The sequence below is a fragment of the Apus apus genome, chromosome 12 (assembly GCF_020740795.1).
Source record: "Apus apus isolate bApuApu2 chromosome 12, bApuApu2.pri.cur, whole genome shotgun sequence".
Taxonomy (NCBI): domain Eukaryota; kingdom Metazoa; phylum Chordata; class Aves; order Apodiformes; family Apodidae; genus Apus; species Apus apus.
The window spans coordinates 2,711,452-2,735,705 of record NC_067293.1 but is presented as its reverse complement, the minus strand read 5'-3'; the positions used below and the strand labels follow the sequence as shown (position 1 = coordinate 2,735,705).

Genomic DNA, 24,254 nt, shown 5'->3' with positions numbered 1-24,254 from the left:
CATTCAATGATATCTTGCCCCAGTAGTGACTGGGAGCAGATGAACAGGGAGGGAACTACAGCAGAGGAACAAGTGACCCTCTCTGGCAGCCACATGTGATGCCAGCAATGCCAAAGGGGACTCTTCCAATCAGAGGGGACATCAGGCATGTAGCACATAGACCCCTGCCAGCACCTAGTGCTTGGAGGCACCATCCTTCTGGGTCCTTCTTAGTCCTCCATCACGTGGGGGATGGATGTCCACCAGAAGCACATAGCAGAGGTGCATCCATGCATCCTGCCAGGCTCAGGCTGAGCCCCAAAGAGCTGCAGCACGTGTGCCCTGCGGCTCCTGCTGCACTCAGGGAGCACCAGGGCTGTGTGCATCCAGCAGGACCTGCCACACCTGCCCCATCAGCCTGGCACTGCATGGGGCTGAGGTGGCACTGACTCCACAGGCAGCTGCCAAAGGTAGAGGTGCCCCAGGTTGTCTGGCTGAGCCCAAGGAAAGTGTGGGGGAGGCCAGACTGATTTGGAAACCTCCCACTCTGGAGCCATCCCTGCTGCAACAAACCTGGTTGATGTGTTTCAGCTTGTCAATAATCTGGTTGATCACTGGCTCAGGACCTTTCATCTTCAGCTCATGGTTGCCAGGCTGAGCTTTTGCTCCATTCCTTGTGATTTGGGGACTGTACCTGTGAGAGTGAGAACAGAGGAGACCACAATGTGATGGGCTAATATAGAGGACACCTTTAAAGTTCAGTACAAGCAAAAGAAACCCCAAGAAAAGCACCAGTCCTTTCCAAAACAGAGAGCACAAAACAGTTAATAAGGACAAAGAAAAGGCAGAAGATTCCCATAAATATTTCTGCTCTGCCTTTCCAAAGCAGCAGGATGATGTACTTGTATCACTTGAGGACAATGAAGTCCTTTCCAGTCCATTAGTAACCAAGGAAGATGTTAAACAATATACAACAGGGATAAATATTCTCACATAACTTGCACCCAAGAGTCCCAAAAAAGCTGGCTCAGAAATCCTGGCTTGCTCATGTTTGTTTAAAATAAATCTTGGCAGACCACAGAGACTCCAGTACAAGAGCAGTACTGTTGTGCCCACAGCCAAAAAAAAAATGAGTGGGATGACCCAGTTAACTGCAAGCTGATTAGCATAACATCAACCCCCTTGCAAAATAATGACTATCACTGATGTGTGATTTCAATAATAAAGAATTAAAGCATCAGAATATAATTAATGCTGCCAACACTGCTAATGGAAAATAGGTGTTGTCAAACAATCCTGATTTCAGTCTTTGATGAGATCCAGCCTTGGGGATCAAAGAAACTGCTTAGACAGAATGTATCTTGACTTGGGTGGGTGCTGGGCTCTGCACCACACGATAGCCCCACTTAGAAGAGCACTGTGCAAGTCAGTGAAGCACCTGTAGTAAAGCAGATTAAGAGCCAGTGGAGAGATCTCCAGATGCAGGACCCTCCCTGAGCAGCCACCTGCAGAGCAGGATGGCCAACCCTGTGCTCAGCTTTTTCATCAGTGATTAGGAAAGATACAGATATTCCCCACTGCAAAGCTTGTGGAGTGGCAAAGTTTATCAGGGTGCTAAAACTGAGGAGAAGAGGGATGGAGAGTTTGCCTTTGGAGGAAGGTGTTTCTACACTCATAGCTGGGTAACAGCTCCTGATGCTTGGGGTGTGAGAGAAGAGCTTCTGCACCAACCTCCAACTCAGCTGCAGGACCAGAGTAAGTGTCTGCCACCACGGGCTGCTGGCAGCCACAGCAGTGGCACAGAGCACTCTGGTGCCTTCTGGAGCTGTGGGTTCTTGGTATATTGATCAAAGCCCCAGTGATGGGCCGTGGCACTCTGCAAGCACAAGACAAGTCCTCATCTCCAAGAACTGCCAGCCCAAGCACAGGCACAGCCAACGGAAGAGAGATCACCAAGAGGACACCAAGCATCCACCTGCTTTCCTGGGTCTCTCGTTTTCCTGGGCTGTGAGTCCACATGATGAACACTCCTTTCAGCAATTCATCTCCTACATATCGTGTCCTTACCCGACTCCCAGCACCAGCCCTGGTGCCTGCCTCCCTGCCCCACTCATCCTTCATCCCCAAGCTGCCAGGTGAGCTCAGGTGATGACAGTCAGCCCATTTCACAGAGACTCTGGGGAGGAAATGGGAATTCAGCAGGGTTTAAAGAAGGGATGGTGGCACCAGCTCAGAGAGGATGCTTTGCCGGGGGAAAAAGCAGAAGGCACAGGGACATTCAGCCACCACAGCTTTTGGGGCACACAGAGCATTTTGGGGATACACAGGGGGTTGGTCCCACTCCATCTCTAAAATTAGGAATGAAACCAAACCAGACAAACAGGGATAAAACGACAACTCCAGATTTTTACTGGTGCAGCAGGAATCTGCCCCTGACCTGCAGTATTCACACCATTTACAAAGCAGCACCGAGGCTGATTTCCACTCACAGACACTTTTCCCCATGCTGGGGCCTCCTATTAGGACTCAACATTTAGCAAAACCCACTTTTTTTTCAACCAAACACAAACTCAGCTGGACCAAACACAGCTCGACCTGAGGTGCTATAGCTCCTAATTCAGAAAAGCACTCCCCCGTGCAATGAAGAGGCTGGTTGTAGGCTGAAAGCTCAGTGACTGGTGGCACAGGAGCCAAAGAGTGGCCAGGCTGGATCCCAGCCTGCAGCAGCCCTCGTCCAGGAGCAGGTCTGGCTTTCCAGCACTGATGGCCAGTGGGACCACAAGCTCCGAGCACCATCTCGTGGGCAGATGCTGCTGCTGCCGCAAGCACAGACCTGCCTGGCTCTGCAAATCCTCGGGCTCCAGTTCTTGCAGGGGGAAAAAGCATCAGGAGCAGTGAACCATTAAACCTGCTGCTTATTTGTCACACACACACACTTCATGCCACCACATCAACCTGACAAACACATCTGGTGACTGAACATAAACATCCACAGGACACATGACTGATGAGATGTCAAAGAAATCACCATTTTTGGTGTCACTGTAGATTTAATTTAAAACACTGATGGAACTTTAAAGTATATTGCTGAAAACTCTCCTGTGGTTTAAGGGATTTAACTAGCAGGATAAATCTCCCACAGGTTTCAGCAAGAGGAGAACCAAACCCATTTGGTACATACCTAAATTAATACAATCTCTCTCCTAGTTTTATACAAAGGAACTCATCAGCTTGGGTTTGAGCAGGGAAAGACCCTTCTGAAATCCACACGAGGACTGCCAGAGAGGATTTCTGTGTGCAGTGTGGTACAGGAGGAGGAACACAGCTATGGCAGAGCACCATGAGACTGAAATGTCCATGTCCAAAGACTGAAATTGTTCTCTAGGTGGGAGCCCCTGACGTGACCTCACTGACTGCAGCAGAGCAGCGAGGATGTCAGACCACCTTCTCCAGCAGGACAAGGCTACCAGAGAAGGAAGCAAACCTGGAAGCATTCTCAGAGGGATCTCTCCCTAAACCATTGGTGCTGGAGGAGCAGAGTGCCACTGCCTGGTGCTTCCCCTCTGGCCAGCTACAAGGGTTTGTAAAAAGCACAAAATGAACCATTTGCATCATTACACAAGTCATCTGAAGCAGCAAGGCAGAGGGCTCTGCAAGCTGCACATCTTTGAGCCCGGATCATGAAGCAGCAGATGCACTGGGACATGCAACCTCTGAAGAGCCAGAGAGGAGCCCCTGCACGGGTTGGGGGCTTCAGGACACGCTGGCTCTGCAATGCAGAGCTGAGACCTCCCAGTATGCTCGGGTGGGAGGGGAACCCCAACTCCCTCTGGGGTAGGAGAAGGACCCCAGCTCCCCCTTGTCTCTGCCCCCTCTCTGCCCACACAGCAGGGCCAGGCTGGCAAGCATTCAGGCATGCGGGCTGCAGCCAAACAAAGGGTTAAAGGCTTTGAAATGTAGCTTCAGTGAGGGATGGACATTCCTGAAATGCCAGAAAAGCTGGAAGAGGCAGCTGGCTCCCCTCCCTGCAGCCTGGGCCAAGCAGCCAGGCCTTAATATGGCAGAAAGATGCCTTTGCAGACCCCATGGAGCTGGAGGACAGAGGGGCTCCCAGGGCAGTCCCCACACAGGATCCCCTGCATCCCACTGAACTGCTGCTGGGCTGGTGGGCTCACAAATCCCACTGCAAAGCAAAGCCAAAGCATCACCTTCCTCCCATGTTCTCCAGCCACACCTCAAAGGAGGAATCTCAAAGCAACCTTGAGCTGCTTTCAACATATGCCAATAAACTGACCCCTTCTGCAGGACACTTGTGCCACTCAGTGAAACCCACCACATACCTCTCCCGTGGTGATATCAGCATTGAACAGCAAATATTCACAGCGGTTCAAGTCCACCCCGTGGTCCCAGCAGGTCCTGGCACCAAGGGGATATCAGTGTTGCAACACGAGCAGGGTCTGGCTTCCACTTCATAGGCAAAGCCCAAAATACCTTCCTCTTTGACGTGTGTCCATGCCAGCCAGCAGCATCTCCTCGCCTGGGCTCCCTAGGTGAGGGCTCTTGCTGGGGACATGGTATTTTCCATAGACAAATGTCACATTGTAAAATGTGCTGATAAGCAGCCCTCACTAAAAACAACTTTCAAGACAACCACCTGATGACCTGAGGTCTTCTGGGAGGACAGCTCAGCCCCTTCCTGCTCCTTTTCACCCACCAGCAATAAATGCTGAAGTATGCAATTATTTTAAAATGAAGGGACTTTCCCATTTTTCCTCTGCACCATCAACAAATGTCTCCTGTGAAAGTTTGCTCCTTCCAGTCCAAATGCAGCTCCTTCCAGGCTTTCGTTTCAGAGCAAGGAAGGCAGGACAACAAATTCAATTTAAATCTGTGGCAATGAATGCAGAAATGTGTGTTCAAGTCCCTTGGCCACACCAGGCCTAGAGATGAGTTACTGCAATGCCTGACGTGATTTAGAGAAACTAATCCTGTGAGTCAAACATAAAGAATTACACCTTTTAGAAAAAGGAAAGTAAGTTTTCCATTCAAACACCAATTAATTTATGCCTGCCTTCCAGCTGCAAAGTATTTATTCAAGTGCAGCTCCACAATTTAACCAGCTTGATATCCCTTGCAGGCTCTTCTGCTGTCTCTGCTCACTGAATCATACTTGTTTGGGGGAGCAGATGGAGGACAAACACAACAATCTGCTGCAAAACAGGACTATAGTATAAGAGAAGAGGTTTCATTGCACAGGACTTCACTGAGCTTGAGGGAGTGGGATCTCCTGCACCTGCAGTCCCCTGAAGCTGCTCTGCATTTCAAGATAATGGCTTCCTACAGGCCATGTGGGCTGTTGACACCAAGTCCTCACCACAGAGGTGACAAAAAGATATGAAAAAGGGAAGACAGGAAAGAAAGCTCTCTTCCCCAGACTCCTGATAGGAACCCAAGTCTTATGTCTAGCTGGTCTTCATGGGTCAGTAATGGTGGGTGCAGTGGTGCCCACATTTTACTCTCTCTGGCCCAGCTGCCTTTTGGTTTTGTGTGACCACCTTAGTGTCACATCAGAGATGCAAACAGCAGGAGCCAAAAGGCTGGAAGAGCTGGTCCGACCCACCCATCCCACCCTGCAGTGAGGGAGTAACTCCTGGGTGAGCCCATAAGAGGTGACAACTTCTTTCCCTGATAGTTTCCTCTCTAACTAGACACTGTCCAGAGACACCTGGTCAACCACACCAATTGCCCCAGCCCAGCCATGGGCTGGGTGTGAGCTGCAGGCCAGCCAAGTGCAGGTCCACCCCAGCTATCCTCTTCCACATGGGGTGCATGGTCCCACCATCCCTTGACCTTGTGCAGACACCTGTTAAATGAGGGTGCAGGTGGCAGGAGAGAACTGGGGTGTATGGCTCCTGGGTGCTTTGCCAGCTTGCAAACTTGGCATCCTTGCAGAGCTTGCAATGCCACAGGCAATTTACACCAGCAGCTGCTCTGAACAAGCTTCTTCAAAAGCAACCAGGAAGATCCAAAGCTCTCAGTGGGCAACGTTCTCACCTAAATAAAAACAAGAGGTTTTCTGCTGGATTTCCAAATATCCATCCCCTTGCAGCCTGGTCCCACTACCACAAAAGCCCTCTGAAATCCTGCTGTATTAGTTCCCTGCCCAAGGAAAGTGCTGCCTCTTCCCACCCACCCTACACAACTTGCTGCAGGCAGCAAGCACACTGCAGGTACTAAATGTGAAGTCTCACCAGGTTTTGGAAGATGGGACTTTAGGAACAGCAACAACTGTAATATATTAGTAGCAAAACAAAGGGAGTTTGAAGTGCAAAGGGACAGGCTGGAGTTTCCTTCCATTCTTACTTCAGTGAATAAAGTTCAAGACAAATAGATATGGAAAAATTGGTTAAACCTGAGACCAAGCAGCAGGCTTAATATAGGAAGATTCATGATCCTCATTTCTGAAATACTCTGGAAACAATTATGGCCCCTCAATAACCCACTGCATTTGCCTACTATCCTTTCATTATAGCTTAACATTTGCTACAAAGCTGTGTTTTATGGGCCTGAAAAGTTATACTGCCTCCCTCTTTGGGGACTGCATTGTACCAGATATTTTGCAAGACTGCCAGAAATAACCAAGCCCTTCATGAACTAGAGGGTTATTGCTGGCATGGAATTTCCTTTGTTCCAATTACAGAATCTCATTTTTCTCTCTTGCTTCCAATTGTGCTTTCATTGTTTATGATTTGTGTGATTAAAACAAACCACAGCCCATTGGCGAGAGCAAGGAAACCCGAGACTTCTAGCTTGAAGAGGAGAATCTGGCAAGGTGCTAAGAAGATATTAATTTGGAATTGGTATAAAGAGAATCAGAGTTAGGCAGGTGATTTAGATTAATGTACAAGTTTGTCCTGAGAAAATTGCAAGTGGCAGTATCTAACACTAATGCCTAATGGGTTTACAAGTTCTGCAGTGGGCAAATGTTGCTGTCATTCTACTCAGAACAGCTTGAAAAGAATATACTGGTGTAAGCAGATTATTAAACTCTGAGAATCTAGATTTTAATAGGCTTTTAGTATTAAATGCTGCAAAACCATGATACTACATGTAAGGTTTAAATCACCTTTAGTTTCAGACTCTTAACTCCCTTAGAAACTGAGATGAGTTCAATATCTCAGCACCCACTGAAGTCTTTAAATGAGCTAATTATTCAGTCAGAACTTCAGTAATAACTATCACCCTCTGGTTTTTCTCTACATTGGATGGAGATAAGGATAGGAGAGTCTGGACAACATCTTCTCACCCAAGGCAAGAGACTTGGAAGTTGCTCTTCCAGGCTTGATCCAATGTGTTATAAGAAAAGGGCTTGGAACAACTAGCAAATTTCATGGTGACAGAGAGGTGAGAAAACAGAGAAACCAGCAGGGCTCCTCTAACTTAAATAACATTCAGGTCCTGCATTAAAGATGTGTGAGTTTAATGGCCACAAGCCCCCCAGGAACATCACCAAAGCCCACACGTGCCCACACGGATGCTCATTCCAAGCTCACTAACACAGCAACACCCAAGCAGCTTTATCCATCATCTGCTTGGCCCCAGACATGGAAACACATGGAAACACGGCACCTACCCAACCATCCCTCTCCCCTTCAGCAGCTTCAGTGGGTGTTTTTTAACCTGTTCCTGGGGTGGGCACCTCGTATTGCTATGGGAATTCCAAGGTGCATCCACAGAAGCCCAAGCAGCCATTCCACAGGGACAAAGGAGGTCTTAGATCTTCCTGTTGCTGTCCCAGGAACTCGAGGGAACCTCAGGTACCCACATTCAGGCAACTCAACCCTGCCTTGAGGTGAAACATATCCAGCTACAACAACCAAGTGCAGCAGGTTAAGTGCAAAGCTTGAGCATCTCCTCCTGGCCAGCCAGCTGAACTTTCAGTCAGAAAGAACTGATTTACAAAAGCCAATATTCAACAAAGCAAGAGGAAAACATTAAGATATAAAATATATTTTACATGCAGAAAACCTAGAAAATCAGACCCTTCTTTCTGGCAGCTTATGTGCATGGGACAAGTACCAGGTCAGCATCCTGACATTAATGCTACAGATGTGAAAAAAAACCAAACCCAAACAACACAAAAACAAACACCAAGTTTCTTGTACAAAGTGTTAAGTTGGAGTTTGATCACCAACTAGTGCACATTGGTCCAGCAGGAGGATTGCTGTAGCCACACCAGGAAACACTCCAGCCCAGAAAGTCCATTCTCAGAGCAGCTTGGGAAAGAGCTGTGAGCAGCTGCTTGGCTCCCTCTTGGGGAAAGCACTGAAGAGAGAAACTGGTGGTTTGAGATACTCAAGCACCATTACCTTCAATGCTCTGGATTTTCAGGAATCCAAGCCTCTGACAGAGATGCCATGTGGGAAGCACAGGCACGTGAAGCAACATCATTGATTTTAGAGCTGATTTTAGCTGCACATTTGCATCCATTTGAAATGTATTCTGCAAAGGGGTCCTGGGAGAGAAGCACCCCAGACCAGCATCTTAGTTCAGCTGGATTTAGCTGTATGTCATCAGCAGAAACAACACCCTGTACAATCCCCTCCCTGCCACATCCCACCTCTGTGACCTGCCACATTGTGCCACCAACACCACAGCACTGGACCTAGGGTGACATCTCTGCCTGGGATGACACACTGGCATTCTCAGCAGAAAGCTGGGGAAGACTATCATTTAAAGTCATATTTAATCTGCAATTAACTCTAAATTTACAGCTGGGGGGGATCTGGGCTCAGCACCTTTCCATTGCTGATTGAATCTTTCTTTTTTCCTCCAATTGTTCCTTTCACTCAGGGATGGAAACTCAGGATTTTCCACAAATCCACACAGATAGAGGACACATTTTTCCTTAGGCACAATCAGCACCTTTTATTAAAGTGTGTGATCTGAGACACTTTTTTTCAAAATATAGCTTGATGCTATTCTGGTCCCTTCAGTGTTTAAGGTCAGGACTGCAAGTAGAAGCTAATTACCACCTGAGGTTACTGATCAAGAAGTCATAATTAATATCTCGACTTTTCACCAATTCCTGATTTTATGTCTATTTCTTCCCTTATGCAAAAGACTTAGTAGCAAAGGATGCTTTGCAAAAAAGGGTGATTAGAGGAGATTTATGTATAATTACACCCCACCACCCTCCCTACATTTCCAAGTTCTATTTCCACATTCTCTAACATTCCTGAGGGGCATTTATTGCAAGATGAAAAAATATCTCCATTTCTATTAACTCTTCCTTCCCCTTTAAGCTACTGATCATGTCCTTGCCAGTCTCCACTAACCACACAGTTACTGCCAAGGACATCCTCAGAACCAGTGAGCGGGGCTGGGAAGAGCAGCAGGGTGGGCTCCACCCAGAGAGGACAGCCAGGGCTCTGTTGCAGGAAGGTGGTCAGATGGCAGCAGTGGTCCCACCAAAGCACAGCCATCCTGACCTCCTCCAGCACAGAGCCATGGCCAAGGAGAAACCCAACAAGGTGGTCTTCCTTGTCACTCCATGCATGGGGCAGGGGGTGCCAGCTATGTTATCCTGCCACCCACTGCATGGAGCCACGTTGGAGACATCCCCACCACTTGGCAGTGCCTGGTGGCAATTGTCCCCATTGCCACGCTGGAGGAGGTATCCCCAGCACCGTGGTGCACCTTCCCATGGGAGCAGAGCTGACTGAGCTGCTGCCCTCTGGGCTCAGCACCACCAACCCAGCCCAACCCAACCCAGTCACGGCTGCAGGGTTTTCACAGCAGAGTGCAGACAACTCAGTGAAGGCAGGACACAACCACTCCCCCTCCTGCAGACTTTACACACCCATCTGAGCTGCAGCACAGGTGGGCATCAGCTCTATGAAAGGTTTCTTAAGGGAACAAGCAGTGTCCCAGCCACAGACCACCTGGGAGAGGAAGGGAAACACGATTCACCTCTCCACGACTTCTTGTCCATTCCAGCAAAGAGTGTCATTCTGAACAGCAGAGCTGTGGTTGCAGATGTACTCTGGTAAGCTGCTGTAAAAACTGCTGTGGGACTTCAGCTTCATAATTAGTTCCCTGGAAGAAAAGGGGGGGAGGGGAGGGAAAATGGTGCTCAGTTGAAAGAGGAAAAGAAGATGGGGTTGGTGCATTTTAAGCAGTGAAGGTAGCCACACAAATAGAAGAAAGCAGCAGGACAAATAAGGAAGCATTAGTTTGATTTCTGACCACAAGCAGGATTTTGCATCATTCCCTGATGTTATTTGGTCAAGGGTTGAATCTGTGTTTATTAGGGCAAACCACTGGTGACAGGAGGGATGTGGGGGCAGCAGAACCTCAGCCCAACCATGCAGCACAACAAACCAGACACAGGAAAGGTGCTGCTGGCTCAGGCTGTGCACACATGGGGTGCATCTGAGCAGCAAGTGCTCAGGCTGCCAGCATTCTGCTCTGCTCTGCTCAAGGCAATGGAGGCCCTTCAGCAAAGGACAACCTTGTCACTTTGTCTGCCTGACATTGACCATCCAACACCCCTGCAAGGGCAGGTGTCATTTTTGGGGACAGTCCAGAGCAGGCACCCTCAGCACAGGCCTGCACAGGTGGGCGATGCTGGGTTTCCTGCTGCACTGCCAAAAATACACCATTTCAAGACATACACTGAACTGCCCTGGGGTCAAAACCTGCATTCAAAGGGGCAGGTTTGCGAGGTGGCTCTGCCCCGGGAAAGCAGGAGGAGCCACAGGAGCAGTGCTTGTCCCAGACAGAGGGGATGCGAATCAGGCTGCATCCCCTTCCCCTCTGCCCTCCCCTCCCCAGCACCAGGGACCTCTGTCCCCAGCAGGTCCCCTGTAGCAGTGGTCCAGCAGTGCCAGGACACAGGCTGACCCCAGGGACAGCTGCCAGGAGGGGACAGGGGCTGTGGGAGTGGGATGTGCCCGTCCTCCCAGCCCAGCCTGTCCCCTCAGGGGCACCCAGCAGCTGTCTCTGGGAAACACTGGCAGATTTAACCAGGTGAAGTATGATAAAAGTATGATAACATGGATAGCAGGGATTGCAGGAGGTAAGACTTGGCCTCAAGGTCTCCTGGCTTGGATTCAGCACGTTTCCTTCCCTGGCAAAGGGTTATTTCTTGGCCTCTTTCCTCCTCGGACTGAATGATGAGGGACCAGGGGTGGTCCCAGTGGTGGGACTTCCGTGCCAGGCAGAGCAGGGCCGGGCTGCAGAGGGGCTGCCCAGCTCCCTCCGTCCCTCTTCGCTGGGGGATTGCGTGGGATTCCCTCTCCAGCCGAAGCCCCCGGCTGCCAGCTGGGGGCAGGCGAAACCAGGGGAAGGCTCCTCAGCGCCCGCGAAGGCAGCAGCCTGAGCTGCTCTGCCCCCTGAGCTGCTCTGCCCCCTGAGCCCACCTCCCAGCAGGGGCAGAGGGAGGCAGCACGGCGGGCAGTGCCAGCGGCACCGGCACCTCCCCCGCTTTGGAAACGCTCCGTAAGAGATCGTTCAGGTTCCCCAGCTGCTAGAAAAGACTGCGCAAAGTGAAGTTCCTCCCCCTTCCCTACACACGGTGTTACCCGCATCTCAGGCTAAAGCACCTGTTTCCACCTACATACATCTGGGGCTACCTGCGGCACCCCAGCAGTGCTCAGGAAACCCAGACCAGGTGTTTGGTGTATGAACCTGCTGCCTGATGCATTGCAAACAAAAAGGAAAAAAAAGAAAAAGCAAAACAAAATTAAAAGCAAGAGGCAGTTTTACACATTAAATAACAAAACAGATGCATTAAGCGAGAAGGCACATGTAGACACCTCAGAGCCAGCCATAGATCTCCTCTAATGTTCAGAGTCAAAAGCAGCTGCAGATTTATGGGTAAGGGAAATAAAGAGCTTTTTCATCTACTTCCACAGGACCATCCCATACAGCCACTGCTCCTGCAGCCCATCCCCATGCTCAGCCCCAGCATTCTCACCTTCTCCTGCTTGCCAAAGTTTCTTCTTGCTCAGCGTGAGTCAGCTGCAGGGGCTTCTTGTCAACAAAAAGGTCTTCAGGGTAATGAGCTGATCGATACTGCCTCTGCTGAGCGTGGCCACATAATCGGCTGAGCTGGAAAACACAAACACAGCAGCATGAGGAAACACTGGGGCCAGCAATGCTGCAGGAAAAGAGCTGAGATGCACGCTGGCCCCTGCACGTGAGCTGGTCACTCATTGCCCTCATCCCCATCTCTCCCATAGCTCACGGAAACAAACCCCTGCCCTGCGAGTCCAACCCTGCTCTTGTATGAATGTCCCCTGTGGGAGGGAAGGCAGGAAACTTCAGGCAAGACTTTTGGGCATCAAAGCACGATAGTCAAAATCCCTGAGCTGCAGGAATGACCAGCAGAGCTCCCTGTGCTGGGTTAAACTCCTCCTGGTAGGAGGGGGATTGAGGTGCTCCCCACTCCTTCCTTGCTGGGAGCCACAGCATCTCTGGACACTGTGCTCCACTGCCCCAGCCAGGGCTGTAGGTAACACCCCCCTCCAAAGGTAAATCTTGAAAGGCCAGTTCTGCATCTCCAGGCAGCTCAGCATCCACAGGGCCTGAGCTGCAGGTGCCCAGGGATGAGCCTCATGCACGTCATTACTAATTAAAAAAAAACAGGGCCTAAAATAAAGCATTATGGCAACAGCCCAGTCATACCATGGGAGGTCTTGATTAACAGGGCTTTGTTAATGACACAAATTAGCTCATTAGCACACAGATGATTCGGTAACCGGCTGTAGCAGCAAGGGAAGGAATCCAAAAAGCCTCATTAAGCTCTCCTGTGCAGCCAGTGTCCCCAGACTCAGCCAGCAGTCCAGTCTGGGGGTAGATCTGCTGCCCCCTCCTTCTCTGGGAGACCACCAAGCTCCAGCTGTTCCCCCATGGACCAGATGCCAGTGGGAAACTCACTTTTTGAGCCACCCCATGCTATTCTGCAGGATTTGCCCACACTGAGGGGTGAAGGGGAGCTTGGCCAACTGTCAGGGACCACAAAGGCTCCACAGCTACCTCCAACCCCTCTTTCATCGAGCTTCATCCCACCACCTGCATCAAGGCTCAGGACCAGCCACGTACCCATAAAATGCCTGTTCCCTGCAGCACCTCATTTATCTTCATGCCACATGAACCAAGCAGCCAGCTAAACTCTGCATTAGCCACACACCAGAGGCTAAAAGCCCACCCGCCACCCAAGGCTACAAGCATCTGATGTGTAAAGAGAAGAGATTAATTCTGTTCTATTACATCCTGTATTTGAGTGGGCAAATAAATTAGTAATGTCACCTTTTTCATTATCAGGAGCAGCACAGTTTGTTTGCTCAGGCTGCCATACAAGGCAGAGGAAAAGAGAAGCCTCCTGGGAGCTGGGCATTGCCACTTCTGGTTCTCAGTGTGGTGGGAAGAGATGCTCTCACCAGCCCCTTCTGCACCTGCAGTTGCCTCTGCCAAAGAGGCTCCTCCTGCAGCTGCCAGGGGAGCAGTTTCTGCAGCATCTTACCTGTTTCTTTTTTCTCTGTTGCCCACCCTTGGCTCAGTTTCCTCTTCACTTTGCCAAAGCCAAATCCTGCAGGAGAATGTATCTCTGCTCCCTCCCTAAATTACGTGGCAGGCTTAACAAACAGAGGGAGGAAGGCAGTAAGAAAAACACCATGTTTTGGATCATTTCCTTTGCCTTATTGGTTTTCCTTTAGCACCCATGAAATCCCTCAGGGCAGGCAGCCAGCACTAGAAGGAAAACATGGGGCAGCAGGAGACCTGTACAAAGGCATTTGGGACACCTGAGACCCCACCACTGCAGAAAATTGATCTGCACATCCCATGTTCCTCTGTGCTGGCTGGTGCCACTGTCGCTGCTACAGGCAGGCTGGTAGAAGAGCAGGATGCACAGGGATTTGCAGACCTCACACCCCAGAGCTGCCCTCCAAGCCCACGTGGAGGCCAGAGATGAAACCTGCCACAAAACTGCCTCAGGAAAACACCAGGTCTGCAAACACAGCAGGACAGAGGGCACAGGACAAGCAGTGGCTGCACCCACGCTCAGCACAGGCACATAAAAGAGAGAAGCAAGGAACAGGTTGGATATTTTAAGCTGCCACTTGCAATGACTCCCTTTGATTCTTCCCAGTTCTGTGAAAAGCCCCCCCTTCCCTTTCCAAAGCCTGCCTTTCAGCTGGCCAAGCCTCCTGAACCCCGAGAGAAGAGCAAGCCCAGGATCAAGGCTTTTTTACCCCAAGGATGCTGAGACACGGAACACGAGGGGAGGGCCAGAGCGACAGCACCAAGAGTGGCACTTCCAGCACTTCCAGCAGCAAAGCTGCTGCATCTCCCACCGGCACCAGAGGGATCCCAGCCCCTCTGCTCCCAGCTCCACCAGTTACAGTCTTGCAGCCCTGCTCTGCACCCAGGTACCACAGGCTCCTGCAAGGGATGGAGCCACAAACAGGATCTTGCTAGCCCTGGCACGGGACAGCAGATGAAATCTTCACGGATAAGAGCTGCGAAGTCTGAGCAGTGCATCCAAATTTTTACTAATTTATTCATTCAAGATCCAAGCAACCTTTTCAAGGAAAATAAAACGAAATAAATAAAAACCACCCTTCTGCCCATCTCACAAAGTCACAGAGGAATTATTGTCACATTTTAGCCAAACAAAAACCCAGCTGAGATTTTAGCTTTAAATGAAGTGAGAGAATGCACAAGTAACAGATTGCCTGCTCATTTGCAGGGGCAGCATCGTGTGCGCTTTTGGGGGAAAGAGGAGGATTTCACAAACCATCTGCCAAAGTCTGCTGGGCCACAAGCAGTCCTAGGACAACAGCTCAGAAATCCTGTTTCCATCTTCCCCCCTTTTTGCATCCCTGCTGCCAGCTCAGGAACACATGAACCCAGTTTCCCCAATCTCTTCCTAATCTCTGCTATTTTAAAGCAAACTATACATATATAATTATTTTTTTTTAAGTTCAGAAAATGCCACTGTAGGGCAGTTGGAGAAAGGATAACATGAGCCTCAGATCTTGGGAAGGTAAAAAAGGTGAGATGCTTCAGTTTTCCAGGCACCGCTTCCTTTGGCAGGAGCAGCGGAGCCAGAGCAGCCAGATCCCTGGCAAGGTGGGATGCCCGCAAGAGGGAGAGCAAAAGGAAGGCAGCATATCTACCTGTGTGTGTTAAACTAGTCTCGAGTGACAGTGGGAATGTGTGCTTGCCTCCTGCCACACGACTGCAAACGTGAAATTCAAAGCAAATCAGCAGGATGGAACTGCTGGCTCTTCTCCTCGGGCTCCGGGCGCAACCGGCGGGATCGTAAATAGACACGAGTCCTTATCTAAAGTACATTCAGTGCAAGAGCTGTGCAGCCTCTTATTTTATGTCTCACACACGGTCCCAGACCAGGCAACAGCTTGTAACATCATGCCACAAAAAATGAATGAGTAAATCAAATGGCAGTGTAGTTTCTAGGGGGTTGGGTTTTTGTTTGGTTTTAGGAGACTCTGCCAGTCCGCCAGAAAAACGGCTGCAAGGAGACACAAAGCAAGGAAAATCTTCCCAAAGTGCTGAATTTTTACAGTCCCCCAAAGCCATCAAAACTTTAACAGCTGAATCTAAATCTCCCTGCCCCAGCTCATTAACAAACTCACTAATTACCTGATTTCATTAGCCACCTCCATGCGAGCGTGACCCAAGCCACGAGGGGAACACTTTGCCTCCCACCAACCACTACCCACCGCCCCATTTCTTTATTCCATTGGCAGGATGAGCAGTGCCCACCAGTCAGGCAGAGCTCTTGGGGACCCCACGAATCCTTAGGACCCACCAGCTGTCAACAGTCCTCACCCTGGGGGGGAAGCAGCAGGTTCCTGACACCCCCAGGAACCACATGCTACGGAAAGGCTCTGCTTCAGGGGGAACATTGATTTGAGAGGAGCAGAGGGACAGGGCTAATGGAGCAGCACTCTCAGCCCACTTTAACACTGCCCTTTTAATCTAGGGTAAGAGGTGCTGGAGGACTGCTGGGAACCTGTTTATGGCTGCAGGGAAATGATGCACCACGAACGGCTGGGGACCAGATGCACCACCAGGGCTACCTCAGTCAACTGTAAGGGTGCAGAGCACTACACTGCTCCAACATTTGTGCCCACAGAAAGCGGGACCACTGGGCTAAGGCAAAATTATTTCCAAATAAAGGGCAGTGAGCACTATATCAGTCAGGTTCTGTGCAAAGCATCACAGCCTCAGTGTAGCTGATGGGAGCAAAGTCCCCACGGGCACCCCCAGCCCAGTCACAGCTCACAGCACCAGGGCCACCAGTTGGACCCACTCCACCACTCAGCACCAGGCAAAATCCTCTTGCTTTGCACATCAGCAAGCAAATCCAGGTGGGGAAAGACTGAAAAGCAGCACACGTGTGATCCTCAGTGCCAATCTGAGCACCACTTCTAAGAGTAAGAGTGTTTCAAACGTAATTTTCAAGAAGATATTTAAAAAGCTAATCAGCTTCCCCTTGGAAGACAACAGAGTGCATGAGACACTCCTGCATACCTGCTGCTTGCTGTGCCTGACCTTTACTTAAACTTTATATGGAGTTTCCATTTGTCTTTGCTGGGAGCTCCTCTGCTTATAGATTCCTTCTCCAAGAAGACACAGTTGTGTTTTATTCCTCAAGGGGATGGCCTGATTTTTGAAGATTTCCTCCCGCAATCTCCTCTGCTCTCTGGAGCTCATGTATGTCATTTTATACCTATTCCTGAGTTTCCTTTGGGAGAAGCTGCACATTAGGCTAAGAAGCAATTAACTATTATAATTGATTCAAACACAGCCTCTGAAAGGGTGATTTGGCACAGGATGCACACGAGAGACACCCACAGAGCTCAGACTGTGCTGCCTTTGGAGGAACCAACTGCTGCCCACAAATCCCTGCACGTCATTCAGTGACAGAGCCCAGTTTGACCAGTAAGGCTCAGTAACACAGCTGCCTGCACTGGTGCTGCCTCCCCAGTTCTTTTTCACAACCTACTCTGAACTTCACACGTATTATTAGCATTATAAACAGGGCACAAATGTGCTCTTTATCTTCAAACTCACCATAAAAGTGAACCTGAAGCCTGTTACTCAAGCTCTGCTATAGAAATCTGCTTAATTAAATTCTAAAGGGCTTAAACCAAAACTGCACTTTGCCATGATGTGGGACAGAACATAAACTTTTTAATAGTAGTAACCAAGCACATTTACCATTTCTACAGGTGTAATAAAAATGCTAATGTATGTTAATGTTTAGTTTGTGGTTAATGTTTTGTCTTGTTAATTTCCCCAGGGCTTTTATTACTGATTTAAATCTGCCACACTACCCCAGTGATTGCATCGCCTTCCCAACTGCAGCAGGCTCAAAGGAAGGCTGATTAACACCAGAGAAGAAACATTTAGCTGAGGACACTCTTCCTCTATGCTTGTAATCATTATACACACTTTGTCAGGAAGATAGGAAAGAAACTATTTCCCCACTCCCTCACTCCTCTCCCAGCGGAAAATACGATTATGGGCATCAAAAGGAATTTACCAGCCTTTATTTTAGGAAGCGCATCGTTATTAACCAAGTAATGATGGTTCTTCTGGTTCCAGGCACTCGAGCAGAAGGAACAAACTGTGTATGATAACACAGATGTCTTTCCATGCACATTTCACTGAAATTCCTCATTAATGGAGTACTAAATGTTATTAATCAGCTCCAGAGCATTCGGATTTCCATTTTTTCAGCCAGCACCTTGCAGGGATTACGTAAGAGACAACGTCCCAACTCGTCATGGGGAGCAGCAGGATTCCCAGGAAGTGACCTGCTCTCCATGCCAAGGAGAGGAGTGTTTAATAATGCATTGCCTCTAAATAATGCAATGCTATCATGTGTAAACCGCACACAAACCCTCACGCCTAGAGCAGCAGAGCTCCTGTCACACCAGCGCCCGCGGTGACGCCCAACACGTGCTGCAAACATGCACTACAAATGCTCAGGGACCCCTGCAGCTACCAGGCCAGGTTACACTGAAGACCATCACCATTTGGTTTGAAGACCAGGTCTTCAAACTCCTGCCACAACAAGGAGGCGTTAAGGAGACATTTCCAGAAGGAAATATAATTTCATTTTTATATCCCATCCCTCATGTAGAGCATCAACAGGCACTTTGCAGAGGCTCAGCATTACAGCAGGAACATGAGGCACAGGGAAGACTGATGGGTGTCCTCCCTGGCCTCATTTCTTGTCTGCAAAGACAGCTCCGACCACCTAGAGAAAAATGAGAGAGGGCTCAAGACTTGAAGGAAGAGGAGGCAACAACACGGCTGCTCCCATGGACCCCAGATGCTGCCCAAGACGTGCACCATGCCATGGGGCAACCTGAGGACTAACTGGGAAGGTGATGGTTCCTCAGGGCAAAGAGCAGGATGTGTCCCCACACAGCCACATGTCATGATGTGACAGAGATGGGACAAGAGCTGGCAGGTCTGTCACATCCCATGGTCACACAGCCACTCCTCCCTTGGTGCTAATTGCTGAAGCTGGATGATTCCTCACCTGCACTTTCCCTTGCTCCAACAGGGGTCAAACAGCTTAAATCAGCCAGAGACCACCACTGCATTTCCATCAAAGCATGCCACCTTGTCCCCAGAAGGACCTGATGCTCTGTGTCCCACAAACATGCCACAGCATCTGAGGCACCTCCACACCGTGTCCCACCACATCCCAGCTCCTGCACCGACCCAGCTTCTCCCAGTGCCAGATGCCCTTTCCCTCAAAGGAACCGTGACCTCAGCTTGAGTCGAGCCCTTTCAAACCTACATGAAGTAATGCAAACAAGATGTTTCTGCTTTCTGGCATCCCCTGCATGCAGCATTTAATCCACCAGAGAAAGCTGCTTTGTGTTCCAGCAAAAGGCTCTTTATTGTTATTTATAGGTAGAGAGGAAGTCAGACTAAATGACCACAGTTGTTCCTTCTGCCTTTATAATCCACGACACATAATTAAAGCACAACTTTTCAAGTCAGCCTTTCCTTTCAGCATTTTGTTAATTCTGTATTTAACACAAAATCTGGTGTTTCAGTTCTGATGGTTGGACCTTTGGGCAGCAAACTGCAGGACTGGCAGCTGGTGCCCCAGCCAGGCCTCAGACCCAGCCAAGACACTGGAAGAGGCAAGGAAAAAAACATCTGCTTAATTTTCAGCACATGTTTAGGCAGTTTTCCCAAGTGGAACCACTTCCTGGAACTGGACCCTGCAGCATCCTAATGCAGCCATGAAGTTTTTAAGCTAGATCTGTGCAATATGATGTTTCTTAGACAACCAAATTAAGGCTTTATTCTTGGAAAGAGAAGTCATCCTTGCCTGAAAGGTGACAACAGAGAAGAAGGGAAGATGTGGGTGGAAAATCCAGACAAGCATGTTAGACTGACCAAAGCCAGGTTCAGGAGCAAAATGTGGCAGTACCTGGAGCTCATCTTCTGGCGAAGCCCCAAGCCCCTGACATGGGAGGGGGCATGGCTGAGACTCCCCCCACTCTGCCCTCACACTTTTGGGACTCTGATTCCTCAAGGAGCCTGAAAGTATTCCCAACTCAACCAGCTGATTTCAAAATTAGCACTGAAACTACCAGCTCACTAAAAATTGGGACCCAAAGTAACAACAAAGCTGATTTCTGCTGAGGACACAAAATACACTGCAGCTGTACATCTGTGCATTGCACAATACTAGAACACTTCCCCATTTGATGGTGAAGGCCCCTAGAAGACCCTCTTGTTGCAGGCAATTAAACCTGCCCCATCCCAACAGACCGAGAAGCAAAGCAAAGAACTGGCTTGAAGGAGCAGCGGTTTCTACCAAGACCTTTAAATATTAAAAACATTCACTTTTTGCACATCTACCTGTTGCAGAGTGCCAGGAATGGAAAGAAAACCCACCTTTGAGAGCACCAAGTGCCAGGCGGGCTGCAAACTGTGGCCACAAGAACCAGCAGGGAGCAAAGCCAGGCAGGACAACAGCTCCAGGCAAGTGCCTTGTGCCTGTTCCTTTCCTTCCCTGAGTTCACTGGTTTCCTTCACAGATTTCTGCAGGTTTAATTCTCGTGCTGTGTTTGTGCCTACGGTGCTACAGAAAGGAGCAATCCCAGAGAAATAAATTCCTAGCAGTTTAATTTAGAGAGGAAAAACAGATACCTGCCATCAGGCTGGAGCATAAGGCAGCGACCCAGAGACAGGGCCTGTAATAGGTTATTTAACAGCAGCCCTGTCAGTTCAGGTTGCAAATGTGGTCAATACTAGTGGCCCAACTTCCTCACTTCCCAGCAGCCACGAGCAGAGTTTCAATTATTCTTTGAGAAATACATCATTAAATAATTTAAAAGTTAGTGTATGACTTTTTCCTTCTTTTATTTTATTTTGAACCAGACTGAGTCAGTTTTGGCAGTATAAAGCCACTCTAATGTGTCAGCTAGCAATTAGCTACTGTACACTGTTTATTCTTTAATATAATCTTTGGATAGAAGGGCAATATTCTTAGAAACGCAGCATTAACTTGCTCCTCAATGACTTTAATATGGCTCTCTTAAAATTACTGCTCATAAAACCTCAAGGAAGAAAAATCTACTGATGATATTCCATCTCCTTAATTAGCTCTTTCTCTCTCTCTATCAGCAATCCAATAGCAAGTGTAATATTTATATAAAATACAGCACACAAGGCTTACTGCTACCTCTGCTCTAACTGGTGACATCAAAATAAACAGGTAAAAAGCAACATGTTTTGCAACCTACACAGACCACAATCACAGGTATACACAGCTTTGCAGATTTATACTTCAATAAATGCTTGTACCAAAACCACCCAGTAGGTTTTTATGCCACCAATGGTATTTTTCCACTATAAAATGCCCTCCTCCCTTCCTGTGCTGAATGGAAAACCCTTCCAACCCCAAAGGGCTTGGTACTCATCATTCCTCCCCACTCACCCATCCCTTACAAAGGGCTGTAACCCAACTTATTTCAACCTCCCCATAGGAATGACCCTCCCCAGCCACCTTTTGCTCCCTCCATCCACCTTTCTCCTCCAGAAGACTAATTTCCACTAAAACAACCAGGCTGGAGGCACCAAAGCTCAAACCATTTCAGCAGTTTTTAAGCTGCTGAGTATCTTCAGCAGAGTAATTACAGGCATTTGTTTTCCAGCTAAGCCCATAGCAACCCCCCAGCCCATTTTCCACCCCCTGGAAAGGGGTGCAAGAGGCTCTCCCCATGGCAGGGCCACGGGCTTCCCCAGGCAAAGCCTCAAATAAAAGCATAATAATTGTTATTAACCGAGACTGGTAAAAACATCTCAGTACAGCACAGATTAGCTGGTAAAATTAATCCACTCAAAGCCAAAAAAGGGCTCAGAAAGGCCCTGTGTTCTTTTGTTGTTGTTGTTCCCATTGGTTTTTTTCCTCAGTTTTGAAGCAACCAGATTCATATTATTATTTTTTTCCCTGACAGTCAGTCCTTTCCTAATCCAATTAAAGGTCAGCACCAAGATAATTTACCCAAAACACAGCAGACAAAGTAAAAAGACTCCCATTTGATTTTTGCTCATGATAAAGAAATTAAATTTTTCCCATAGACCCATCAGGCTTATTGAAAATGTAAATCACTATTGTCTATAAAGATATAAATATCTTCAGGGCTTTTCCTGAGACTTTGTTGTAACACATCTTGTTTTTACATGTACCGTGGTTAGAGCAATTGAATTAGAGAATGATTTACAGCATTAGGTTAGCTTCTGCTTGATTGAGAATATCTTTATAATGGAAATCAGGGTGCACTTTTAACCTCGTTACAACTCTGTATTACATTTCTGATTAATTTATTAATGTGACTCATTCAACAATAGGCCGTCGGCAGGGAGAAATGAAATTAATTCAACTTTATCCCACCACCTGTATTAGCATTGTCAAACTGAGGGCTAGAATTAGATTAGGAAGGGCAGATTCCAATAAATTGATATGCAACAACTCCAAAATGAGACGGGGGAGCATGAAGAGTCACTGAAAAAAAAGTGGATTCAATATTTTTTAATGCGTTTTTTTGCATCTTCTTTGCTTTCCACTCACCTTGCAACCTGTGAACTGAACATTTTCAGAACTCACTGAAAAGAAAAAGTCTCTCCAGGCAGAATGTTACTGAAGTGCTTTCTGTCTCCTTCCCAACAATGGGAATTGCATGGAGCAAGGCTCAGAGGTGGCCTGGACATTTTTCAGCATCTGCCAGGCAAACCCTTTTGGGCACATCTGCTCTGAGCTACCGGTGACATTTTGCTGGTTGGAGCCACCCCAGTATCACCTCATGTGGATCCCACTGTCCTCAAGAGCCCTCTAATCCCTGCTTTTCAGGCTGTCCCTCAGGAAGAAGACAGAGGATTGATGATTTAAATACCACCACAGGCAGCTGGGATATCTACAGAAATACCTGCTTCCCAGTGCTCTGGAGAGCAGCAGCATAAAGTTTATTTGTCCAGTGATACAGAATCAATATGTGCAATCCAAGAGTTAATAAGCTTTAGAAAGACATAACTCAGAGCACACCAGTGACTCCCAAATTATCCTCACTACCTTCTCCAGATCAGTGCCTTAGAGCATCTTCTCCACCACCACTGATCGTGCGGGAGAGAATTTGGTGTGAGAATTGATTATATTAGGAAGACACACCTCTATCAAGAATCTGTAAATTTTGCAGCTGCTGGTCTGTTTTTTCTTCCTTTTTAAACAGAAATAACTCTGCCAAAGTAGCTGCAGGCTATGGGCACAGCTTTCTGCAGCCAGCCTGCCCTGGCTCAGTTGAGGCTTTGAAAGAGTAATGCAGTTAGCAGCAAACTTCCCCCTCCCAGGGCAGAATCTGTGCCCTCAGGGGTTTATTAGGGGGGAATACAACAAGTAGGGATGGAAAAGGCCACAGGTTCATTTTGCAGCAACCTGAAGAGGCCGAGAGGGCTGCTGGAGTGCTCTGCCAGCAGCAAGGGGTGCATTGCTGCAGTGGGCAGCTGGCAAACCTCCCTCAATTGTTACTTGTCATTTATGGTTTTTTTCCCAGCTAAATGTATTTGCAGATGGCATCTTTCATGCCTGGTACTTCCAAGCCACTTTACAGTAAGATGTAAAAACGATATAATTCATAGCACCACACACAGGGAGTGAATTCAAAATGAAGCAAAAATACTCCTTGCAAGCAAAAATTACTCACCCTCTCCAGCACAAAACAAAAATGCCTCTGCTCTGCCCGGGCAGCTCTGGGCACCGTTTCTGCTTTGCTTTTAAGTTTCTGGTTTGTTCTTGGCTCATTCATCAGCTTTGCTAATGGGAGAGTTAGTTCTAGTTTTAGGGCAGCAACACTCACGGGGGTTACTGTCACTGGAAGTAAACTCAGCGTGGTTAAGATGAAGGATGCCCGGTGAATGACCCCAGATGGAGGTCTTGGTGGAAACTGCAGTTATGGATAATGAGGCCAAAAGAGGGTTTAGCATAAAAAAACATGAAGAGATGGATATTGGTGAGCAAGGGTCTGGCATTGCAAAGCTGCGGGTCTCAGCAAGGATTAAATTCTTCAGGAAAGGAAAGGGGCCAGAATAGATTGTGCTAATAAGGCATCTGTGTTATTAGAAGTGGCAGGAGGCTGGAGCCACCTGGGTGGCCAGCAAGGGAGCCATGTCCACAGGGTTGGTATTTAGGGAATTTTATCTCTCTGATAAAATGTGCAGCCAATTTTGAGAGAGAACCCCAAAGGCAGCTCCTCACTTCCCCAGTAAGTGTCCAGGGCAACAGCTTGTCTGGAGCAATGGTCTGGACCAAGCTAAGTAAGAAGAAAGGCCACTCATGCCATGGGCACAACTTCTCTTCAGGCTTGCCTGAAGTCAGGTGGGTCAGCCCAGTCCTAAAAGGCTCCTGGTTGTCTCACACACCAGCTCCCAGCAGCCATCAGGTAAAGTTAAATCTGGATTTCAGCAAGGATCCTGAGCATGAGCCTGGTTTAGCTCTGAAGGAGGTTCAGCTGTAAAGCTCACCTGCAAATACATCCCCAGCGAAGGGTCTTGTGCCCCAGTCCCCCATGGACGCAGGGGCAGCTCCTCCCCAGCCAGCACCTTTTCTATGGCCCCTGAAGCAGCAGAAGCCTCAAGACACCCAGAGGGAATTTCTTGTTGCTGTGATCTTTGGTCCAGCCTGAAACTCATTTTTTCCCACTTAAATC

General features: G+C 48.4%; 1 protein-coding gene across 1 annotated transcript in view; it reads right to left on the bottom strand.

Moving 5' to 3' along the window:
* Positions 1-24,254, bottom strand: part of GPC3 (glypican 3) — a 141,268-nt gene that overhangs the window by 44,468 nt on the left and 72,546 nt on the right. The window contains exons 4-6 of the mRNA XM_051630195.1: positions 11,960-12,093; positions 9,952-10,077; positions 553-673 (exon numbers count right to left, since the gene is read on the bottom strand). Coding sequence (XP_051486155.1) covers positions 553-673; positions 9,952-10,077; positions 11,960-12,093 — 381 coding nt within the window. The remainder of the gene's footprint in view (positions 1-552; positions 674-9,951; positions 10,078-11,959; positions 12,094-24,254) is intronic.